At 40.0% G+C, this 19,411-nt stretch overlaps 1 protein-coding gene across 3 annotated transcripts in view; it reads left to right on the top strand.

Moving 5' to 3' along the window:
* The window catches only part of dgkzb (diacylglycerol kinase, zeta b), a 46,880-nt gene extending 28,282 nt beyond the window's left edge, over positions 1–18,598 (top strand). For 2 of the 3 annotated variants that reach the window (XM_055029432.1, XM_055029425.1), the window contains exons 9-33: positions 54–128; positions 240–341; positions 569–651; positions 734–794; positions 868–981; positions 2,007–2,147; positions 2,218–2,296; positions 3,137–3,192; positions 3,268–3,330; positions 4,825–4,898; positions 4,992–5,103; positions 5,801–6,000; positions 7,079–7,179; positions 8,034–8,137; positions 8,222–8,291; positions 8,737–8,777; positions 9,403–9,551; positions 10,626–10,703; positions 11,549–11,617; positions 12,723–12,757; positions 13,692–13,735; positions 14,597–14,717; positions 15,201–15,237; positions 15,332–15,431; positions 17,746–18,598. In XM_055029432.1, the coding sequence (XP_054885407.1) occupies positions 54–128; positions 240–341; positions 569–651; positions 734–794; positions 868–981; positions 2,007–2,147; positions 2,218–2,296; positions 3,137–3,192; positions 3,268–3,330; positions 4,825–4,898; positions 4,992–5,103; positions 5,801–6,000; positions 7,079–7,179; positions 8,034–8,137; positions 8,222–8,291; positions 8,737–8,777; positions 9,403–9,551; positions 10,626–10,703; positions 11,549–11,617; positions 12,723–12,757; positions 13,692–13,735; positions 14,597–14,717; positions 15,201–15,237; positions 15,332–15,431; positions 17,746–17,862 (2,226 nt within the window). In that variant the 3' untranslated portion in view covers positions 17,863–18,598. Of the gene's footprint in view, positions 1–53; positions 129–239; positions 342–568; positions 652–733; positions 795–867; positions 982–2,006; positions 2,148–2,217; positions 2,297–3,136; positions 3,193–3,267; positions 3,331–4,824; positions 4,899–4,991; positions 5,104–5,800; positions 6,001–7,078; positions 7,180–8,033; positions 8,292–8,736; positions 8,778–9,402; positions 9,552–10,625; positions 10,704–11,548; positions 11,618–12,722; positions 12,758–13,691; positions 13,736–14,596; positions 14,718–15,200; positions 15,238–15,331; positions 15,432–17,745 lie in introns of all 3 variants that reach the window. The other variant, XM_055029416.1, reaches the window with a different exon arrangement.
* Positions 18,599–19,411: the final 813 nt, after the last annotated feature.

The raw sequence follows: 19,411 nt of genomic DNA, 5'->3' as shown, positions 1-19,411 counted from the left end.
CAGTTGCTCTAGAGAAAAGTTTGCAGTTGTTGATAGTTTCTGTTTTTCTGCAGACGTCTCTGAAATCCAGTAAAAAGAAGAAACGGACGTCGCTGAAGTGCAACAAGTCGACCAAGAAGGGAGCAGAGGTCAGCAAAGAGCCGCTAATCGCGACTCTGAATGCAGCTTGAAACAGTCATTGAACGCAGCGTTTTGCATCATGTTTCTGCTCCCTTTCCCATCTTTTGGTCGCCCTTCAGCTCCAAGATGGCCGCTGGAAGCCCTTCCTGGTGAAGCCCCTGCCCTCCCAGCTAATGAAGCCTCTGCTGGTGTTTGTTAATCCGAAAAGCGGCGGGAATCAGGTAGTTTTCACTTTGGTTCATATCAAGATCCTGAATGTTCTCAGGAACCAGCCGGGCCAAAATGTATTGATAAAACTCATTAACAACTTGTTAAAAGATGAATAAATAAGTAATATCTTTACACATTGATCTGTTCCTCTGTTTGTTTTTCTGATTTTTGCCACCAAAAACTATTATAACTCAGCAGCTGACTTGCCGTCTTCTTCTTGTGTTCTTTTGTTTTTCAGGGAGCAAAGATCATCCAGTCCTTCATGTGGTACCTGAACCCTCGGCAGGTGTTTGACCTGACCAAAGGAGGGCCCAGAGAGGGGTAAACAATCTTCCTCACTCGTCGTAATTCCTCATTGGAACCTCAAACATTTAATCCAGATCCGTTTCTTTGTTTTCTGCAGGCTGGAAATGTACTCCAAAGTTCCCAACCTGCGGATCCTGGCCTGCGGCGGCGACGGCACCGTGAGTTAAACGTGAATAAAACAGAGCTGTGGATGAAACGGATCCTGTGGTCACATGACCTCTGTCCGTTCAGGTGGGATGGATCCTGTCCGTGTTGGACCAGCTGAAGCTCCGCCCCCAGCCTCCGGTCGCCATCCTTCCTCTGGGGACGGGGAACGACCTGGCCAGGACTCTGAACTGGGGAGGGGTGAGTCCAGTCGCTTCAGCTTTTATTTTCTTTATTCTTTATCTAATGATCATTAGTTACCAACTATTCTGATAATTAATCAATTAGTTTGATTAAAAATGGCACATTCTGCAGATTTTTATATAATATTAGAAATATATCAAAAGATGTAAATAAGCAAATAATTCATTTCCTTTTTAAAATAATAAAATAAACAATTTATTGCCTAAAATGCAGTTACAGTATTCCTTTAGTGAACATTGGATCAATTGTGCTGATGGATTGAAACGATTAATCGCGATGAATCCACTATTGAAATACTCATCATCTAATGTAGTATTTGATTAATCGTTATCTGGAGCAGACAGACTCCAAAAAGGCCATTGCTGACAGAACGACACAATCGGATCAGAAATTAAAGCAAAATAGAACTAAAAATATATACATTTTGCATTTAAGATAAAAAAAAAAAACCTTTCTTGTACTTTGCTGCAAATGATTCATTAAAGAAACACCTTAATCTATTTCTAATATTGTATAAAAAAGGCTTAAATAACAAATCTGCAGATTGTGTCAATTTTTATTATTTGATTAATCATCCGAATGATCGATTAATCGGCAACTTTAAAAGTTTGAATGTGGAGCTGAAAATAAATGCGAAACCTGCTTGACTTCACATCAATACAGTGTTGGGCTGATTAATGTTGAATTAATAATTGAATAGGAAAATGTAAAAAAAAAAATTTGAACCAGGTGAAGCTGAAATTGCAATTTGTCTGAACATATTTACAGACAAAACGGGTTTTTAATCTTAAATGCAAAATGTATATTATTTTTTCTACAGTTTTGATTTCATTGCTCATCTGAGTTTATTGTTCTCTCAATAAATAACTTTTTTCACTCTGTGTGCTTAATTTAACAATTAGTTTCTAAGATGGTAGATGAATTAATCACGATTAATCATTTCAGCCCTGTTTAGAAATGTGAACTTTGGTTGAGCATAAATGAAGATGTTTTCCAGTCATCCTGCTGTGCTGCGCCCTCAGGGTTACACCGACGAACCCATCACCAAGATCCTGTCGCACGTGGAGGACGGGAACGTCGTCCAGCTGGATCGGTGGAACCTCAACGTGGAACCGAACGCCGAGGCTCGACCCGAGGAGCGAGATGAGCAGCAGACCGACAAGGTCAGATCCGGTTCGGCGTAGATGAAACCCAGCGTTCCCTCAGCTGCGTCACGTTTCGTTTGCTTTTCAGCTCCCGATCGACGTCTTCAACAACTACTTCAGCCTGGGCTTCGACGCTCACGTCACACTGGGCTTCCATGAATCCAGAGGTCAGTCCAGCCCAGGGTTAATGCAGTTTGGGGTTTTTCTTTGTGTCTGATTTAGTTAGTTTTTGTTTTAGGAGTCTCCTTGCTAATTTTCAATGAGATATTATTAGTTATTATTGGTTAGTTTTAGTTTAGTTTCTATGATCTATTTTCATACTTTGGTTCATTTTATGTGCAGAATTCAAAGGAAGAGACAATTTTACAAAAATATACTTAATTATTGTTGAGCAATCAACTGGTGTCACCTTTTTGCAGGCTAGCGCTTCGTTTTAGCTGCCAACTTGTCAACATAGCGCGCTATTTCTGAAATGTATTATATTTTAAATATAAAAGAAAAAGGGACAATGCTTTGCTATTGATTGTCAACACTACAACAACTAGATTACAAGGTCAGGAAAATGTTTAATAAAAAATAGAGAGAGAAGCAGACCAACTAAGCTAGCATGACTTTGACAACTTTATCATGTAGATGTGCTGTGGAATTTGATGACGGTTAAAAAATAAAAAATGGGAACCTAAACACCAAGTCTCTGACAGATCATCAGTAGATCAGTTGATTAAATTAACTAATTAACCTCCACTTATAAACATCAAGCCTAAAAACATGATAATGATATGGACTGAATGTTGTGTTTTTTGTGTGGGAAATGTTTGGTGTTAATATCAGGATTTATACACAGCATCTGTGGTCAGCAGTCAGTTTGGTCAAGCACAGAACTTCAGTTTGAGCTAAAGATTGAGTTGTTGGCAATATATTTTTTAATTGCTGGCTGTTTTTTTATAAAATACCAAATATACTATAATCCTACCAAGAATCCCATTTTCTCCTTTTTGTGTTTTCAGAGGCCAATCCGGAGAAGTTCAACAGCCGCTTCAGGAATAAGATGTTCTACGCTGGAGTGAGTCCGGCTTCCTTCAGTCCATCCCCTCGGAAACGTCTTACATCCATTCATATGTGTTTTGTTTTTTTTCAGACGGCCTTTTCGGACTTCCTGAGCGGCAGCTCCAAAGACCTGGCCAAACACATCAGAGTGGTGGTGAGTGCTGGCAGCGACCAGGTTCTCCTTTATGCCGTTTCCTCAGAACTGAGCAGCATTTAAAAATAGCCACTGGTTTTCATTCCTGAAGCTCAGAGAACCAGTGTTTCGCTCTGTGCATCATTTTCCATCACCGGGTCAGATTGAGGTCTGACACGCTGCTGCAGACGCAGGTTTTGGTTTTATTTCCATCTGAACAAACCCGCATTCAGAGAGAATAAAACGCATTTAGGTGACGTTGCAGAGCCTTTTGTATCCGACGAGATACAACAAAGTTTCATTCATTTCAATAACATCAGCAGGCTTTGTTACTGCATCTCTTTTGTCCTTTTTATAGCCTCTGAGATGCATTATCCCAGCTAACCAGCTTCATGTTCGCTCTGACACAACCACTGCTGCCACAGGATATATAACGAGTATTTCTCTTCAAAATTGTAAACATTTGTTCCACTAATGCTATAGAGCTGCACCTTCATTTTGTGGTGAAGTTAATGCTAAAGTGCAAACCTCAGTTACCAAATTATAACTGCTAACTAACCTATAATTGCTAATGTAATACATGAACTTGAATGACTCCAACCATCAACCGCAAATTTAATTTTGACATAATTTACATACCTTATTGTGTTCATGTGTATATCTTGTCCTCTGCTGTCTGTGTTTATTTTCTTCCTGTATGTACAAATACATGTTTAAATGAAATTATTTGGGGGGAAAAAATTAGCGAGAATATGAGGAAAAGAAACGTATGGCAGGCCGTTAAATTTCTGCAAGAACACTCAAAAATTTTTCAGAAAAACTGAGTTTCAAAAGTCCAAAACAAAACTAAATTTCTGAACTCAGAAATTACCAGACATTAATCTGAAAATTCATGTTTTTTTTTCTAGCAAGTGTTTTTGGAACTGAGAGCTTGTCTTGTTTATGTTTGAAAATGCTTAAAAATAATCTCAAAATGTTTGCTTTTTGGCAGGAATGTATTTATTTACTTTGCCCTAATATGTTGTTGTAGAAACAGAACTGCAGTGTAAACAATGTTGACACATTTCAAAATAAGAGCATGCTTATAAACTACTCATTACTCAAAAAACAACACAGACGTCAAACTTTATTCAACTGAAAATTCACCAAACGGTTTCGAAGTTGGCTAAACAAAACGTTAGCTTTGCGATTAGCAGATTAGTAAAAGTTTTCACAGCAAGTGAAAATTTTGTCCTGAAATTTGATGTTTTAGAAGCAGCAAAATGGAAAAAATAAGGATGCAGAAGCTGGAATACGATTTTCTCTGAAGCTGCAGGTTTTCCTTTGTGTTTTCCAGCGTCTTTTGCTCAATATCTTTTGTTTTTCAGTCATTTCCCCTCTTTTATTGAAATATTTCTAGGCTTATTTCCCTGACATACTTCAGCTGAGCTGTGATTTTATTTATCTGCACTGTGTTCTGGTCGCAATTTTAATTACGGCCGTCTCACCTTTAACCCCGTTTGTATTTTCTCAAAGTGTGACGGGACAGATCTGACGACGAAAGTCCAGGAGATGAAGCTGCAGTGCCTCCTCTTCCTCAACATTCCCAGGTTGTGGAACAGGAGAGGAATATTTTTTACAGTGCATTAAAGCATTGCCTCTGTCGTTTAAACTCCTCGGATCGTTCTTGTTTTGTTCTGCAGGTACTGCGCCGGCACCACTCCCTGGGGAAACCCCAGTGAGAGTCAAGACTTTGAACCTCAGCGTCACGATGACGGCTGCATAGAGGTCATCGGGTTCACCATGACTTCTCTGGTGAGGTCAAAGTTCAATCACTGCGATCACATAGAATTGGCTGCAAATTTTTCAATTTAGGTGTAAATGCTTCTGGTATGTGATTTGGCAAAGAAGAACAATAAAATCCCCTTAATTTAGATAAAAACATAAAGCTCTTCAGTCAAACATAAGGCCTGGGGGCCAAATCCGGCCCGCCACAGCTTTTTATGGGGCCGTCTATACTCCAGAGTTATGCATAAATAGATCCTTCAAAATAACTGTTGTGTGCTTAAATATGATTTTATTAATCAAACCAGTGCATTTTAACCATTTACTGCAAAGTTAACTTGCGATTGCAACCTGTCCTGCAACTCGGCTCCTTCAGACTAGCCAGCAGCAATTGGCAAACAGCTGGTGGAACTATGCATATGCTGAACTCATTTTAAGAGCTACTTCTCAGTGCAACACTGATAAAATGTTATTTATGGGTAACTAGAGTAGCCATGTTGCTATGACTTCCTGAAGGTGGAGTTTCAGAAAGAGCAGGAACTCTTAGAGAGACAGAGGCCCAATTTCAAAGCATTAAATTGCAAAGTCAAATTTCTTGTAAGTCATATTTGATATATAGTATTCTTATAACAACTTATAACAGCTTACATATCCTGTGCATAATACTGCCCCTCTAAGTGTCATCGCTTTATGACTCCGCTCATGTTTCCCTGTGTTCTGTGTGAAGGCGACGCTGCAGGTGGGCGGCCACGGGGAGCGTCTACACCAATGCAAAGAGGTGACCCTCACCACCTTCAAGTCCATCCCCATGCAGGTGGACGGCGAGCCTTGCAAGCTGGCGCCGTCCATCATCCGCATCAACCTTCGGAACCAGGCCAACATGGTCCAGAAAGCCAAGAGAAGAATCTCCATGCCGCATCTGAACGAGTAAGAGTCGGGACTGAACGGTGCTAAACTCAGGAGGAGTTGATGTGTTATTAACGGAGTGCCTCAGGGCTATGTTCTTAGCCCATTTCCAAAGCCCCAAATAATTTAAAGGGATCCAAGATTAGTTGAACATGTTGGCCTAGATATGTCGTAATTTTCCTATTAACTAAAAAATTGCTATTTGTGACGCACCAAAACTATAATTACTTCAAAAAAATTTTCTTTTTTTATATTTTTTACCCACTTTTGCACCTGTTGGGTTCATGACGCGGTTTGGTCTGTTCTGTACTGGAATTTGATCGATTTCAACCAGCTCAGGTTGAGTAACAACGTTACTCATCGCTGGGCTGGACGGAGCTACCGCAGTCGGACCTGTAGAGTCATTTACCCATAATGCATTGCAGCGTGAACAACACGTTTGTGTGACAATATTTTATTAACATTCATAAAAACTAAAAAACCTACAGTATTGTGTTTACATCTAAAATGTACAAAGTCTATTGTAACTAATTATGGATCATTTTAAAGTTAAAAATCAGTGAGTACAATGCAAAAACACAAAATATTACCAAGTATTTTTCATGTAATTGCTAATGCAAAAATCTTAGTTGACTTGAACCAAGACTAACTTAAAAATAACTTTTTCAGCAGGATGTAGGAGATTGTTTTAAGTAAATAATTCCTTAATATTGATTAAAAAAATACTAGTTCCACTGGCAGATTGTTTCAGTTTTTTTCCCCCATGTTACAAGTTAATTTATCTGCCAGTGGAGTGAGTACGTTTTCATCAATATTAAGGAATTATTTACATAAGACAAGTGTCTATTTCTTGCAGAAAATTTACTTTCAAATCAGTTTAACTTACAAAGATATTTGCTCTAGAAATTAGACCAAAATTAGATTTAGTGTTTTTGCAGTGCACAGTTGGACATCAGCAGGTTTTTTCTTAAACATGAGAGTCGGAGGCGTAGCTCTTGCTTGTCTCGGTCCGTGTTGTGTTCTTGAAACGTTGTGCGTGTGTGTGTGTGTCCTCTTTAGGCTAGTGTGTAAATGTCAGTGTGTGTGTGTTTGTGCGCAGCCAGCAGCCGGTTCCTGAGAAGCTGCAGATCAGAGTGAACCGGATCAGCATGGCGGCGTACGAGGCTCTGCATTACGACAAGGACCAGCTGAAGGAGGCCTGTGAGTGCTGGCTTTATTCTCCTCTCACTTTAAAACTGAAGTCGATTAATCCGCTTAGCTGCGATTAATCGATTATTGACGTAATCGTCTGGCTAATTTAGTGATCAATTAATCGTTAGTATACAGACTAATGCTGTTTGCTGAAAGAAAAACTCACTCAGAGCAGTAAAAACTATATACATTTTGCATTTAAGATGAAATTTTTTTTTGTTAAAACAATTCATTTTAAAGAATTTAAATTATTCGCGTCCAAACGTTTTGGCACGAGGGCTGAAAAATGTCACGTTTAAAATTGGAAAATCATTTTATTTGTACCTGCTTAACATGCACAGAATGTCTAATTAAATAAGCAAATATAAGCAAATTTTGTCGACAAATAACCTTTAAACCATAAAAAGGGTCTTTCAGATTTGCCAGATAAAAAAACAAAAAAAAACTCCAGCAATTTATGTTTGAAACTTTTTAGGTAGTTTTTACCTTTTTCTTGATATTTTTTGTATCTTTTCAGCAAAAACAATTAAGTTTATTAAACTGTTAGGAACAAATCTGCATTTTAATGAATGTTTTTGTCACTTTCACTATTAAAATAAAATAAAAACGAAAACCTTAATGAATACTTTGTGTTGCACATTATAATTTCCATTTTAGGATTTTAAATTGTCGGTATCGTTATTGAAAGAGGTTGAAAATTGTCCCCCCTAAATGCGCATCGACATCGACAGCCTGGCAAACCAACTTTCAGTCAGTCTTCGATTTCGATTAACTCGTTCCGAGGGCCACAAATGGCCCCAGGCCTCACTTTGAACACCCCAATCCAAACCCAGAGATGATCAATTTGACGATCGTTTGTGCAGCGACGCCGCTGGGAGTCATCGTCGTCCCCGGCGACAGCGACCTGGAGATGTGCCGGCTGCACATCGAGCGTCTCCAGGACAACCAGGACCAGGAAGTAGAGCAGGTGCGTACCTGGTGGTGGTGGAGCAGATCCGGCAGGAGTCTGGAAGAACCGGGTTTCATCCTGGTTCTTTTTCTGCTCCTGCAGGACGGAGACGAGATGAAAGGAGAGAGTCTGTCGTCACAAAAACTCTCCATCAACTGGTGTTTCCTGGACTGTAAGCCTCACACACAACATCTCACCTGAGACCCTGACCCATCCTGACCCGTCCTGACCCGTCCTGACCCATCCTGACCCATCCTGACCCGTCCTGACCCATCCTGACCCGTCCTGACCCGTCCTGACCCATCCTGACCCATCCTGACCCGTCCTGACCCATTCCTGACCCATCCTGACCCGTCCTGACCCGTCCTGACCCATCCTGACCCGTCCTGACCCATCTGACCCATCCTGACCCATCCTGACCCGTCCTGACCGTCCTGACCCGTCCTGACCCGTCCTGACCCGTCCTGACCCGTCCTGACCCATCCTGACCCATCCTGACCCGTCCTGACCCATCCTGACCCGTCCTGACCCATCCTGACCCATCCTGACCCGTCCTGACCCGTCCTGACCCATCCTGACCCGTCCTGACCCGTCCTGACCGGCCTTTCTGTTTCCAGGTACGACTGCAGATCGGTTCTACAGGATCGACCGGGCTCAGGTAGGACCAGAGGTTTCTGCTCTGAGACCTTCATGACCTTCGTGTTTTCTTTGTTCAACGGATCACAAACCAGCTACTGATACGAGGTTAAATAAGACTCAGCTCTATATTTTTACTTAATTCTGGTCCATGACAGTCAGAACCAGAACCCAGTGGAGGTTCTGGATGAGTCCAGTCCACTCTGAGCAAGACTGATTAAAAATACTTTCATTTTAATTTCTCCAATTTAAATGAAACGCCAAAATGTTCTTTCTGCTGGACGTATCAATACAGTGTCGGACAATTTCTGCTCTTCAACCAATCAGCACCAAGGAGAATGAATGGCGCTCCCTGATTGGCTACTTTGCACTGCAGCATTACGCCGAGTCATTTCAACTTCCCAAGATTAATATTTTAGATATCCTCTTAGAAAAAATATGCAAATAATTTAGTCATGAAAATTCCATTAATTATTGGATATTTCTAAATATCACCAAATCATCAGTGCAGAAGTAACATTTATGTACACATATATATTTGTTTTTACCAAACTTCTTTAATTAAAGACAATTTTCCTGATGATAAAAATTGAAATTGAATCTGAGTTGATGTGAGACTTGATGTTTTTCTCACTTTTTACCCCCAGGAACACCTGAACTACGTGACGGAGATCTCTCAGGATGAGCTCTACATCCTGGACCCGGAGCTGGTGGCGAAGGAGACTGTGGGAACCTCCCCCAATATGCCGGACCAGTTCTCCTACCCCTCCTCCCCCTCGTCACCCGCCTCTCCCAGGTGAGTCTCTTTCTGATTCGTCTGCAGAAATCTAAGAACATGTCCAGGAACGTCATTTTAGTTTGACATTTATCAAGATTAAAGCTGAAAAAACACAGACTTGTATCTTAAACTTATTTTAAAAACTCCTTTAAAGGGAATTTATTATCCAAAATTCAAAGTTTTGCACGATTCTGTTCTTCCATTTGGGTCTTTGCTGCTTCTAAACGCCCAGATGTGCTTTGGCAATAAGTCAGTGTTTTTTTGGTGCCTGGAAAATGAGTCGTCTCCCGTTAGTCACATTTCATCAGGCACTGTGACGTTGCCTAGCAACCCCAGCACAGTCCTGCCCGTTACCTAGCAACCCCAGCACAGTCCTGCCCGTTACCTAGCAACCCCAGTTTGACCGCTTTATAATGGCTGCTGGAAAAGACGAGTGTTTTGCTGGCTTACTATTCAGAAACCACTTGCTGCATTCTTATTGGTTGAGCAGGAGGCTCCACTTCTGCTTTTCAAAGATGTACGGCCGTATAATTGCGCGTTTTCATGTAGGTCTGTAAACATTGAGTTTCGAGGGGGGATGGAGGGGTCAACAGCAACTTATTCGGATTTAAAGTGATAAGATGTCCTAAAACAGTTCAGACCAAACAGCATTCTTATCATGATCTCAGAATGATTTTCTATGTAATGACCATGCTTTGTATAGGCCAGTGGTCGGCCCTCGAGGGCCAGCATCCTGCATGTTTTAGTCTCTTTATTGCTGAGGAGGTTGTCGCTACCACCAGAGAAAGAACTAAAACATGCAGGACGCCGGCACTCCTGGACCGACTTCGGGCTCCACCGCTGTAGACCGCAGTTCCATCCAAATATTCCTGTTGGAGGAAGTTGGTACTGTAGCAGCTCATCGCCTCCGATAATAGGAGGGGGAGTCATTTAATGCAGAGATCTGTGATGAAGTGAACTCCAGCTGCTGTTTGGAGTGCTGTTGCCACAGAGACGCTCATCTGTCTCTGCGCTGGTCACGCAGTCATGATCGATCGTCCGCCGAGGACCAACTGGAGGACACACAGTGAAGAGTGTGTGTCTGTGTTTCAGGCAGAGGAAGAGGATCTCCAGTGACAGTTCGGTGTCAGGGGCTTTGACCCAGACCTCACCTAAAACTACTCTGCAAAGGTAAACACGCACGCACGCACACACACACACACACACACACACACACACACACACACCACCGCCGCTCTGGACAGCTGGGATGGAGGAAGTTTTTGTGTCCGATGTTCTGGTACCTGGAGCTGTTAGAGGCTCCGTTTCTGCTACAGTTTCCTGACCAAGCAGTCAGAAGTTGCTGTCATCTGTTGAACTGATGTGGACCGTTTGTTCTAGTCTGGATCGTTGGTTCTGGTCTGGTCTTTAAATGGAGTGATGGTTCTGATCCAAGTCTGGCTTCTGGTTCTCGAGTCTTGGTTCTGTTCTGAGACCAGAACTTGTTCAACACTAGAGACTGGTTCTCTCTCGGCAGTCTGGTCCGAGTCACACAACAGTCGGATTTAGTCCAGAGAAAAACTCTGACCGATCTCTGAGAAGTCCAAATGCTCCAGAACCGTTTGACTGAAACTAGAACTAAATAAATTAAATATTGTTTATAAAAAAAATCTAAGTTTTAAAGTTTAAAACTTGTTTGTATTTCCTAGTTTGCAGCTCAAACGATGAGCAAAGATAAACTCATGTTCACCTTGACAATATTTCCTAATCACTAGAAGAGAAACTGAATATTGATTTAGAGAAAATGAGCCATCAGATATGATCTGGTGGTTCTGATCCAGACCAGTTCTACAAACAAACGGACTCAGATCAGTTTCTGAGAACTTCCTCCAGCCCTGACCGTCTGCAGAGTGAGTCCAGAGCGCCCCCTGCTGGAGCGGCTCCGTCTGTGTCGTGTGTGAAGTGAAGAGCCGCCTGCCGGTCCCGCTAACGTTCTCCCGCTGTCATGTCTGCTGTTTCCTGTCTGTGATGTGAAGGAGAGGAGCAAAGATAATCAGTGTCAATCGCTCCGTTTCGACCGCGGCTGATTTCAGACCAGCTGTTAGGTAGGACCAACCTGTCTCTGTCCTCCTGGTTCCTCCCGTTTCCTCCTGGTTCCTTCTGGTTCCTTCTGGTTCTTCCTGGTTCCTTCTGGTTCCTCTTGTTTCCTTCTGGTTTCTCTTGTTTCCTCCCGTTTCCTCCTGGTTTCTCCCCATTTCCTCCTGGTTCCTTCTGGTTCCTTCTGGTTCTTCCTGGTTCCTTCTGGTTCCTTCTTGTTTCCTCCTGGTTCCTCCCATTTCCTCCTCTGCTCTGGGTTCTGCTTTCTGCGTCTCATCTTCTTTCTGCGAGACAAGCTGAGCTCTGCAGGAGGAGATGATGTGATGCTGTGGCGAAGCGGCTTTGCCTTCATTTCTGACGATGTGTTTGTGTGTCGATGCGTCAGACTGAGATTCTGGTTTTAACTTCTCACAGTTTCTGCTTTTGACGTCCTGCAGACAAAAATGCTTCCAGAGAAACTCCAGAAAACAGGAGAGCAGGATAGATTTAAGCAACTCCTGAGAAATCAAATACTTTTTTAATGTTTATTTCATCTTTACACTTATTTATAAATATTTTTCAGTATTCTATCTTTTAATTAATTAATTGAAACAAAATTTGTTCATTTATTGTAGAAATCAAATGCATTTTTAAAATATTTATATTGAATTGATTTATACATTTTTAGGAAAAATGCTTTTTAAAATACTTGAGTTTTTTTATTATAATTTATTTCTTATTAATTTAATTCATTTTTAAATTTGGGGAAAAATACATTTTAAAAATCAGATGTTTACTTTTCTGATACATTTTAAGAGTCACCTTCTGGACAGAAACAGAACAGGCTGTAGAAGATATTCGCAGGGAAAACGGCGTCTTAGTTTTATAAAAACTCTGGAGATTATTTAAAATAATGGACCAAATGCACGCTGGGAAGGTTCAGACCAAAGCAGTCTGTGTGTTTTGGCTCTAACATGTTGTGGTGTGGGAACAGGGATTACCTGAGTATTAAAGGGTTTCACTGTGGTATTTGGGTGGAGTTCTGGTTGACTTTTCAATGGAGGTCAAAGGTCAACTTTGGACATCTTCTCACTCTGATCCGGGTTGGTTCTGATTCTGTCTGTCTCCTCACAGAACCTCCACTGCTACCTCACAGGACCCTGAAAAAGGTGAGTTAATCTAAGGTTGATCGATGTTATTGATCGACAAAGGATCGATAACGTCCTTGTCTATTAAAGGATTAATTGACAATCCAGAATTGTCTCTAGTATCAAGAGGGCTGATGTCTTTCCATAAGATAAATGGCTACACTCTGAATAATATGCTGCTTCGTCGTGCTGCTTGGCTGAATGACCGTTGATGAGGTGAAACGTTACTTGAAGAGTTTTTATATTTTTAAACAGAACCGCATAAAGTGCTTTTTCCATCTGTTTGTCTTTATCATTATGGTCTTAAATTAACGCTTGAATTACTTTAGACGATGGACGTCCAAACGTTTTGTCACCTGGACCAAAATCTTCAGCCCAAAAGCCCTGTGGTTCAAATAAATATAATTTTTAAAAACTAAAAATGGATTTTTAACATAGTCAACAATAAACTAGGCATGTACTTTTTTAAAAATTAAACAGTTAAACATAAGATTTTTTGTTGTTGTTTAAAGGATCGCAGATCTAAAAATTACATGTTTTTCTACTTATTTTGGGCTTGATGAAAACAGGAAAAATAAATAAATATTTTGTAGTATTTTCTCAGCAAAAAATAGAAAATAAAAACAAGATCTAGGTTAGTCTTCATGTGATGTTTAGTTAAAGTTTAATAAAGCAATTTAATACAGAATTGGGTGAAACAAATTGTTCATAGTTTAAGTTGATGAGACAACAGGAGAAAACCGGAAAAATCCATCTAACATTTTTGTAAATAGATTTTAGTTTAAAAGTCGTAGTTTTGTCCGAATTTATTTGATTCACAAAATCAGTCCAGAGGAATCATTTATCAATGATGCAAAAACAAAGCAAACATTTTTAAATACCGTATGTCCTAGATGTGACCACTAGGTGGCGCTATTCCTTTGGTTTTCAAGGCTGCATCTGTTTCTGCTTTTAGATGCGGATCTGATCAGCTGCGTGAAGAATGAGAACCTGAGCAGGGTGAGTCTGCAGACCTCAGATCGGATCTGAAACTGGGAGGAACCAGGAAATACTGAGACTTTTTCCTGCTGATCCTCCAGTTTTTTCCTCCACTGATGCAACCGGGACCTGAAGCTCCCACAAGGAGAAACACAAATGCTAATATTGTATTTCAAAGTTTATTGCTCAACACAGATTGGTAAAAACTGTTTGGTAAAATCTTGAACTTATTGTCAACATAAAAAAGTTTTCAAACTTTGTTTTCTATTTAGAAAGATTAAAAATTATAACATTTTCACCAATTTGATAGTTTTTCTCTGTAATTATATTTTTTTTCTTTTTTATGTGCTAAGATTTAGTGTAAAAAGAAAAAAACAAAACAGAAAGTATCAAATCTCTTTATTTATTTTTCTTTCTTTTTTTAGCTTTGGAGTGAAGAAAAAATGCATTTTTACTGGATTTTGTAGATCCAGAACTTAAAAAATATAAGTTTTTCTTTGCTTTGTGCAAATATCTAATTTTTAAAAAGTTAGAAAGGATCAAATTTAATTACAATCTCATAGTTATTATTTTTGTTTTTCGCATACATATTCAAAAAAATATTTTTTGTTTTGTTTTTTTGCTAATATTTACTGTAAATCAATAAAAAAAAGATACATTTTTGTAGTTTCTCTAGTATTTTATTGGTTTTCTTGGATTCAGAAATTAGATCAGAGTTTTAGGCTTCACCTGTCTGCAGTTTCAAAGCTAAGTATCGTCTAAACATTACACAAAATATTTTCCTTCCATTAAAATCTAACCTGAAGTTTTTTTTTCATTGCATAGCTTCAGCAGCTTTTTTTTGATGCAGATTTCTCTCTAAATGTCTGTTTCCTCCTGCAGCTGACGGAGCTCCACCAGCAGGGGGCGGAGCTGGCGCTGCAGGATGCAGACGGCTGCACGCTGCTGCATCACGCCGTCCAGACTGGCAGCAAAGACGTCGTCAAGTACCTCATTGAAAACGGTGAGATGCTCCAAAAGCTGCTGTTGAATCAGAAAACTGGCGGCCATGGTTGGGTTTAGCCCTGGGAGGTCACAATGGCAACAAAAGCAGGATATGTCTGCTGTATTTGCTTCACAGCTCCTATTTTGAGCTGTCAGGAAATCTTGAGTGGCAGCTTTAAATCTGCTGTATGGGAAGTTGCCCAGGGCGCTATTTAAAATGTAAAATTGATTATTTATTCCCCTTTTTTTTCCCTCCAACTTTCTGAGGACTTCATAGATGTGATGGGATAAAAATGAAGCAGGAATGTTTGATAATTTTCCAGTAAAACATCTGCAGGTTTTTCACCTCAGTCTGAATGACACAATAAAGACTTAGCTCTTTAATTCGCCTTGCCTTTATCAGTTTCAATTGATCGCTTCTCCTCCGTTTCATCAAACGCTCATCGTTATTTTTGAAGAGTTTGTAGCTTTAGTTTCTGAGTTTGTTTTCGTCTCCCATCAGTTCCCGCCTCCCACCTGGACCTCGCAGAAACGGAGACGTGAGTCTGAGTTTGTTCTGAAGTTTCGTATTTGTTCTGTCCAAACGAAGCCCAAACGTTCCAAGTGAATCTGGTTTTCCCGGTTTTGTTCCAGAGGGGAGACGGCGCTCCATAAAGCCGCCACTCTCTGCCAGAGGAGCATCTGCCACTTCCTGGTGGAGGCGGGGGCGTCGCTCATGAAGACGGATCTGCAGGTAAACTCACCTGGAGATTCACCACACGACTCTTTCACCAAAACATTTATTCTGCTTTGTAAAATGATTTTTTGATTGACAAAATAACAACCAATTAGAAAGAGAAGGAACAACAAAAATGATTAAATAAAAATAAACAAATCAAAAAGAAGTGCACATTAAAATTGGTACATTTACGACAAGGAAAAAAAAACATAACCAAGTGGTGTCACAGCAAAAATGGAAACGATACTTTATTTTTTGTTTAATCTTGGCAGTTATTTTCTAATTTTTATGATTAATATTTTCTCTAAAACTGCTTGTTTCAATTAATCTGGGATCACACAGATATTTTTAGTAGAAGAAGAAAAGACGGGGAAAAAACAGCAAACAAAAAAACATGGCATTAATTTTGTTAAATATTTTTCCTCTTTCCGAAGTTCTGGTTGATCCAATTTCTGGTTACTTTGTGCTAATTTAATGTAGTTGTTTTTTACTCGTCTCTGGCCAGATGATCTCCTCCTTTTTTGTCTTCTTTTGATAATTTTTCTGAAAATCTTTAAGTGTTTCAGCAACTGCTTCTTGCTCTATGAAGCCATTTTTCTTTTTTTGTTGCTGGCAGGACGGCGGCCACCAGCCCGATCCGTGCCTCCGCACTTTAAATGGGTCTCCAGCAGTATTTGACCCACTTCTATAAAGTGATTAATGTTGTGTGTCAGTGAGAAACGAAGCTCTGCAGGATTCCCCGGCCTTCATCCTCAACACACAAAAGCCTTGGCTCACCGTCGCCATGGTGAAGCCAGTGGTAACAGGAAACAGCCCATAATCTGAGCTTTTTCTCCTCCGCTACACAAATAAAGAGTTTATGTGTTATTTAGAGTCCTGAGTTGGTGCTGAGCGGGAATTCACCGCAGGAGTTCAGACGGGCTGAGAGGCTTTTCCTCCTCCATTTCTCACACCATCCATCCGTCCATCCGTCCCTCCATCCATCCCTCCATCCATCCCTCCATCCGTTTGTCCTCATGCTACTTTTTCAGATGAACAGATCAGATTTTGTCACGTTATCTTTAACTTTCGAGTTCAGAACGGTTCCCTGCTCCTGGGTGTTAGCTTACTGTTCCTGCACTTGAATAAATCAGATGAATGCAAGCTTTAAAGTTTCTTTCTTATTTTATCTTTAATCATTCACCTGCTGCTAACCTCCCTGTTAGCATAGCTTGTAGCTCAGCCAGTATCCCAACAGCTAGCCTTTTAGATAGCATGATCATTACATTATATTTTGTTAATCACTCAATCTTTTATTAAAGTATGTTGTTAACTGTTCAGCTAGCAATAGCAGTTAGCCTAACTACAGTTGCAGATATTAGCCTAGGCTAGCTATTGCCTAGCATTTTATCCACCTGGTTGCAGAACCTTGGAAAGCTTCACCATTCCCCTGCCAGTTAGCACAACCATTAGCATAGCAGTTAGCTTAGGGTTTTTTACAGCTATTAGCCAAGTCATTATTAAATTAGCCTGCCATTTTGTCTAACAGTCAGCTATAGTTAGCTCTTACCATAGCAGTGAGTCGAGCTGTTTGCTTAGCCATTAGCCTAGCCAATACCTAGTAAATCACCAGTTCCTGTCATAGTAGTTGGCTTAACTGCTAGGTTAGCCCAGGAAGTCCCAAACCAGCTCTGCTGTTTGGAGACGGATCTGTTTCATGGTTTTAAATTAGAAGAGCCTTTATTGTTACGGCCTAGAAATTAGGCTCCCAGAAAATCATTGTGGTGATCATGTAATATTTAAAAAGACCCTTAAAAAATTTGGTTATTTTTTGTTTTTAATACTTTCAAATTAAATCGTAATACTGCTGAGGTGACTGGTTTGTATTTTTGATTTTTTGTTTTTAAGAAATCTTGGGACATTTTTTCTTTTTGTTGTAAAACAGAAATATTTCCCCAAAAAATTAAGAGAGTAGTTACATTACAAGAATAGAGTTCAGAATATATCAAAAATAATAAGTATATGTAAGATCATAGAATTATAAGAATATAGTCATAATATTATGACTTTATTCTCAACTATTAATATTATCTCAACTTTTAACTTTATTCTTGTAATAGTATTACTCGTAATATTCTAACTTTATCCTCATATTATTTCACCTTTATTTTCATAATTTGACTATTCTAGTACCAGTTCATCTTCATAATTTAATTATTTTCCTTTTTTTAGGATGTTCCTAGTGTGATTTCTATTGTAATGTTTGTGCTGTAGAAGAATATTACAGTAGAAACTAATAGGAATCCTTAAACAAGCTAAAGTAAAGACACCCGTTGCTCTCGTCTTTCAGGGCGACACTCCCAAACATCGGGCCGCCAAGGCCGACGACCAGGAACTGGCCAACTACCTGGAGAACTGCCAACATTACCAGATGATCCAGAGAGAGGACCAGGAGACAGCAGTGTGACCCGGACGCCTCGTTCCTCCCGGCTCTGTTGGGGTTTTTTGGTTCTCGTTCTACACAGAGCTCCGTCTGTCGGGATGCAAACTGAACAGATCCTCTCTGCTGTCGGAGCCAGATGGATTCTTCTTCTCTTTTTGTTTTTTTTTTGTGCTTTAACTGATGAGAGACGAGGCGTCTTGATGAATCCGGTTGCCTGAAGGAAGCTCAGACCCGACACAAAATGCTTGTGGACACTAAAACAAACTTAAACTAGTTTTTATTTCCCAGCCACAAGGAAGCACAGAGAGCGACGCAGCTGCTGGCGACCAACAGCGACAGCATTCATGTTTCTGCAGCTTTCATGTCCAATAAAGCAAAACGTGTCTTCTGTTAAGCTTCTAGTGACCTTTTGGATGTTCACTGCAAACAAATAAATGTTTGGATATTTAATGTAGACAGCGATGAATTTAAATATTTATGATCAGATTGTAGAGATAAACTCACGTTGCCTGTAATCAGTTTTTAATGTTTTACTTGTCTGTTACAGTGGAGAGCTTTTGTTTTGATGTCTGTGGACTGTAAATACCCGCAAAGCCATTAGTTTGTTAAAAAGAAGCCGAATCCAGAGTCTGCAGCCGAATGATTACGAGCTTCTATGGCAGTCAGGAGACTCTTATCACTGTAAGATATTCATGTAAGGATTGTTTGGTTTCATCCATTTCTGAGTGACCTGCAATAAAGCATGTCGGCAACAAAATTATTTGGTTTTCATGAAGCAAAACTGATGAACGTTCCCCTATTTCAGCCTAAATGATAAATGCCCAAGATTAAGAAACAAACGTGTAAAAGTACACAATTCTGAGATTATTCAAATTGTGGGACTGAAGTCAAAATTTTGAGAAAAAATTATAAAAATTCTGAAATTAAAGTCAAATTTCTAATTCTGAGGGGGAAAAAATCTGAATTTTGAAGCAAGTCAAAATTTTGAGGAAAAGTTCTAAATTCTGAAACAATAAATTCTGAGAATAAAAAGAATTTTAATCTCAAATTAACTTTGACATTAAAATCAATAATTGTTTTAGTCGCCTTAATTCTCTTCTGTGCAAATAAGACAAAACTAACGTTCAAGTAACTTTTCAGCAACAAATAGCATTCAAAGATATTTGCAGTGGAAAAAACAAAACAACAAATTGGTAAGATTTGATGTTTTGCTGTGATGAAACTGGGATTACTGGGTGAAACATCCAGGGTTCTGCAGGGTGGGCGATGGGTCCAAACCTGTTTGGGACTTTAGAGGGAATGTTTCAGGAATTCATTTAGAGGAGGAGACATGAATAATGACAACTTTTCCTGCGGGGCTGAATGACCCGGCTGCCTCCTGCTGCGCTTTGCTCCCAGCTGCAGACGGGAACAAAGAGCCGAACGCATGACTGAGCCATCGGGATCCGGCCGGGTCGAGACAGACGCTCCGGAAAACCGGACAAGATCCTTCAGACACAACAGCAAACATTTGAGAAACAACAAAACTACACAAATGACTCACTTAGATCACTCTCAGCTTCAGGAAACCAGT

Source organism: Poeciliopsis prolifica, unplaced genomic scaffold, assembly GCF_027474105.1.
Source record: "Poeciliopsis prolifica strain line A6 unplaced genomic scaffold, Auburn_PproV2 SCAFFOLD001, whole genome shotgun sequence".
Taxonomy (NCBI): Eukaryota; Metazoa; Chordata; class Actinopteri; order Cyprinodontiformes; family Poeciliidae; genus Poeciliopsis; species Poeciliopsis prolifica.
This window is presented reverse-complemented; position numbering and strand designations above follow the sequence as displayed.